Raw genomic sequence first — 3939 nt, 5'->3', positions numbered from 1 at the left:
ATTTAAATAAAGTAGTGCCGTGTCTGCAAAAAGCCAAGACGATCTAAATTTTAGTTTAAAAAAATAGTCTGACTGAAAGCATCTGAAATTATTAACATCTATAAAAGTTTTTACAATTCTCTCTAACAGCAAAGTTAACTTTTTGAATGAGTTTTTACAGTCTTCCTGTGCGAGCCTCATGCACATGTCAATAAGTTTTTAACAAACACAGTTGTTTTTAAAAGTGAAAAAAAGTTGTCATACCTGGTCAGTGCAGCACTCAAAGCGGTCAGAGAAGTGTTGGTTTGAGGTTCACTTCGCCTCCCACGTCCACACCGTGAAATTCCATATTAGTGTACAGCTCGATGCGGGCGCGTGGCAGCTCCCCCGTCCCCTCTCTGCGCCATAAGGCTGTGACTCCACATTAAAGCGCGCCCAGGAAAAGATGCTGAAGGTGTTTGCGTCTACCTACCCCCCTGAGGCAAGAAACTCCTCCCATCGAAATCTATTCGCGGAACATATTATCTAAGAGCCTGCTTCAACCCCCCCACAACCCCCCACCCTCATCCGATAATCAGTTAAAAGGAGAGAGAGTCATTTCTTTTGGTGTGTCATTCATGTGTTGGTGATGCTCGTACAGGTCGAGTGAGGAGAAGTTATGGTGCGTTTACGGCTCATATTTCATTTTTATGTTGTTTTTAATTTCAAACATGCACTTGTGCAGAAATAAATACATATGCAGCTCATGCCTTATTTTCCCTTTTTTGCCTTCTGCATTTTAAGAGCTGTAAATTTAAACATTTATTGGTTCAACATTTTGTGTTATGTGCTTTGTTTGACTTTTTCCTCCTTTAACTTCAAAAGTCTGAAATCAAACTTTTAGATTTTAATTTTTGAACCATTTTATGCACAATAAAAATCAAACTAAAGCATGTCTGTGAGTTCTACTGTGAGTTTTTAATTCCGCAAAGATATATATTTCATTTCATTGTCTTTTATTATTTTCAAAATTAATATTTCCAACTAAATAAGATCCACACTTTGTTAATTGTATTTTTTAAAATAAGAGTGAAATCACCTCCGTCACACAGATCCAAACAGAGATTTATTAAAACGACAGATAATAAATGAATACATATTTTCTTCATCTTCAGGAGACTTTATTTGCTACATCTTGACAAAATGTTTCATACGTTACACGCGCGCGCACACACATGAACACACACACACACCCTGTTGTAGAGGTCCACGTTATGTTTCAACAATTTACATTGTGCATATATCCACATATGTACAAAATCCATTTATTATGATACATTTAGTTTCAAACAGAAAAAGAATACAAATGAAAATGATACAGGCCCACTTGTTGCAAAATTTAAACTCCCTCATTTTTAACAACAAAAGAAGAAAATCAGGCCTTTGATGTGCGAGTAAAAAAAGTTTCCTCAGAGACTAAAAATAGAGGCTATTTTTGTGTGAGGGGGGAAATGTGCTGCTTATAGTTGGTCCCATATACTCTTGTACGCACGTAAATCTATTTATATCTTTTTACAATAGTCATTGTTACACACAGATTCAACAGTAGCTGATAGATCTCTCACAAAACTCCAGATACACGTCCATGACAGACTACACAGACTTGTTGGACACAATAAAATCACAGTCAAAATAAAAATAAGAGTTTGGAGAACGTGTCACACAATCATGATTTTGGTGATTGGGTGTTGATATTGCACATCGGTACTTACATAAAAGTTGAAATAACTAGACTTTAACCTGTCTGATCAATCTCTTCAAGGGGGGAATGTATCAGGGTTTGAAGGCGGCTACAGTCAGAGTGAGGCCGGTTTAAGTGTACTCCGGACCGGACGACTCCTCTGACATGGACCGCTGTGCTTTGAAGGAATCGAACCCATTTTCATCTACTGGCAAGCAGTTTCCTGCAGTACTGTAGCCCTTCTTTTTTGCCCTCCTCTCCTCCATCCTGATAGTGTCGTACAGCCCCTGCGGAGCCTCCTCTAACAGGTTATCCCTCTCTGAGTAGGACGGTTTCATTTGGCACACGTTGCGCAGCAGCAGGAGAGCTGGCGCGTAAAGCACATTAACAAGACCCATACCCAGATTGAGCTGCACAAACCCGAGATTGTGCACGATCTGCCCTGCTACTATAGGACCCATAGCATAAGCGACAGAATAAGAGATATCTGCTATAGCGTAAACACTTCCATACACTGAAACATGACGCACGTCGACTAGAAAGGCGAGTGTGGGCAGCAGCGCTGTGTCTACGAGCGCTATGCCGAAGCAAATGCCACACAAAGGCGCAATGAGCTGCCCAAAAGTTTTGCATGCAGGGACTGTGCAGGAGCTCGCGCCTATGATAACCATGCCTACAGCTCCATAGAACCACTGCAAGTTGGGATGCTTTGCTGCTAGTTTAACAGTAATGTACACACCAAGAACATGCGGGAAAAAGGCCGGGAGCCACGTGAGCCCCATCTCCCACTGGGTGGAGTGCATGGTGGTCTCCATCCAGTTGGATATAGTGGGCTCCAGAAATGCCAGTGGGATGTTGCACACTGTGAGCGCTCCAGCCACCACAGCTATATACGGGTCAATCATGAGTCTGTATATGGGGGTGCCCACAGGCATGTTCTCTCTAGTCCTGTTGGAGAAGGGTTTGATGACTGTGAGCAGCAGGAAGCCGTCCGCCAGGCAGATGCAGGCGAGCACAATGAAGGGTACTTTCTTCCCCGCGAACTCGTACAGGATGCCCCCGAAAGGAGGTGCCACCAGGCTCCCGAACGAGATGAACGCAAGGGCGATCCCCAGCGCCTTGCTCCTCTCCGACTCCTCTGTGTACTTGTCAGCTATCATTGCTATACCGGAGGTGTCTGCGAATGCAGAACCGAGACCCTGCAAACTTCTGGCGAAAAACAGAGTGGCATAGTTCTCCCCGATTGCAAAGACGCAGGTGGAGAAGAACATTACAGTAAGTCCAATTAAAAGTGGAATGTCATATCCAACACGATCTATGAAAGTCCCAGACAGCGGGTTCACTAGGAGCTGCAGGATGGCTTTGGACGCAAAAAGTACTCCTATCTGGATATCTAAATTGTTCTTGGTGTTTTTGTCTAGGATTGTGCTGTTGGTTGAAGAGTTGGGGTGGATCACTAAGTGGACGTGCTCTGACTGCTCACTCTCCAGGTCTGCAAGATAGTCCGGGATAATTGGCACGATTACCATGTAGAGCATATTGTCCAGCAGGAGTGCCACGCAAACAATCACTAAAATGATCCGTCTCTGCTGGTGAGGATCCTTCATGGCGGTGCCAAGTTTTTTGGTTCTCTCCCCCATTTCAGATAGTTTGACTGCCGCTGATTTGACCAGCCCGGACGATCCTCCTTCTTCATCCATGGTGTGCTTTTGTTTTGAAAAATACAAAGATTTACGATTTAAAAAAAATGTACTTGTGCTTGTCCCGTGTGCTGCCGCTCTCTCAGCACCTCGGATGACTCATTGGTGCTTCCTTTACATTGATGTGATGCTCTCCGTCCTCACCTCGCCTGTGCGTAAAGGGAGAGGCGAAGAAGAGGAACTTGGCTGCCTCATCGGTGAAGATTTCTTTCCACAGCTTCCTCAACTTGTCCTCGCCTCAGCCACATCCCGATGCTGTTCCTTGATCTCCCGAGAAGTGACGTGATGAAAGCGTTGAGTTTCTGCACCGTGCAGAAAGAGGTTCCAAATCATGAAATCTCACATTTCAGAGTTTGTTTCGAGCGATATTTGATGTTGTTATTTATTTGCAACACCTAGGACGCGCAATCCCTGTCTTCTCCGTGTCCATGCATCCCGTCACCTGTGGCACTTTTGCGCTCAGCTCAGAGTCCACGAGTGGCTTCGTGGCCATTGGTGCACATTAACCCGCAGGTTGGGCGCTATTTTAGTCCCCCTTTT

General features: G+C 44.3%; 1 protein-coding gene across 1 annotated transcript; it reads right to left on the bottom strand.

Annotated features, from left to right (window-relative positions):
- Positions 1-1350: 1350 nt before the first annotated feature.
- Positions 1351-3399, bottom strand: slc18a3b (solute carrier family 18 member 3b). The gene has a single exon (XM_034708531.1). The coding sequence runs from the start codon at positions 3397-3399 to the stop codon at positions 1831-1833; it is 1569 nt and encodes a 522-aa protein (XP_034564422.1). The 3' UTR covers positions 1351-1830.
- Between the last annotated feature and the right edge of the window lie 540 nt (positions 3400-3939).

The sequence above is a fragment of the Notolabrus celidotus genome, chromosome 18 (genome assembly GCF_009762535.1).
Source record: "Notolabrus celidotus isolate fNotCel1 chromosome 18, fNotCel1.pri, whole genome shotgun sequence".
NCBI lineage: Eukaryota > Metazoa > Chordata > Actinopteri > Labriformes > Labridae > Notolabrus > Notolabrus celidotus.
Note: the sequence above shows the minus strand (reverse complement) of the source record. Positions and strands in the feature narration are given on the sequence as shown.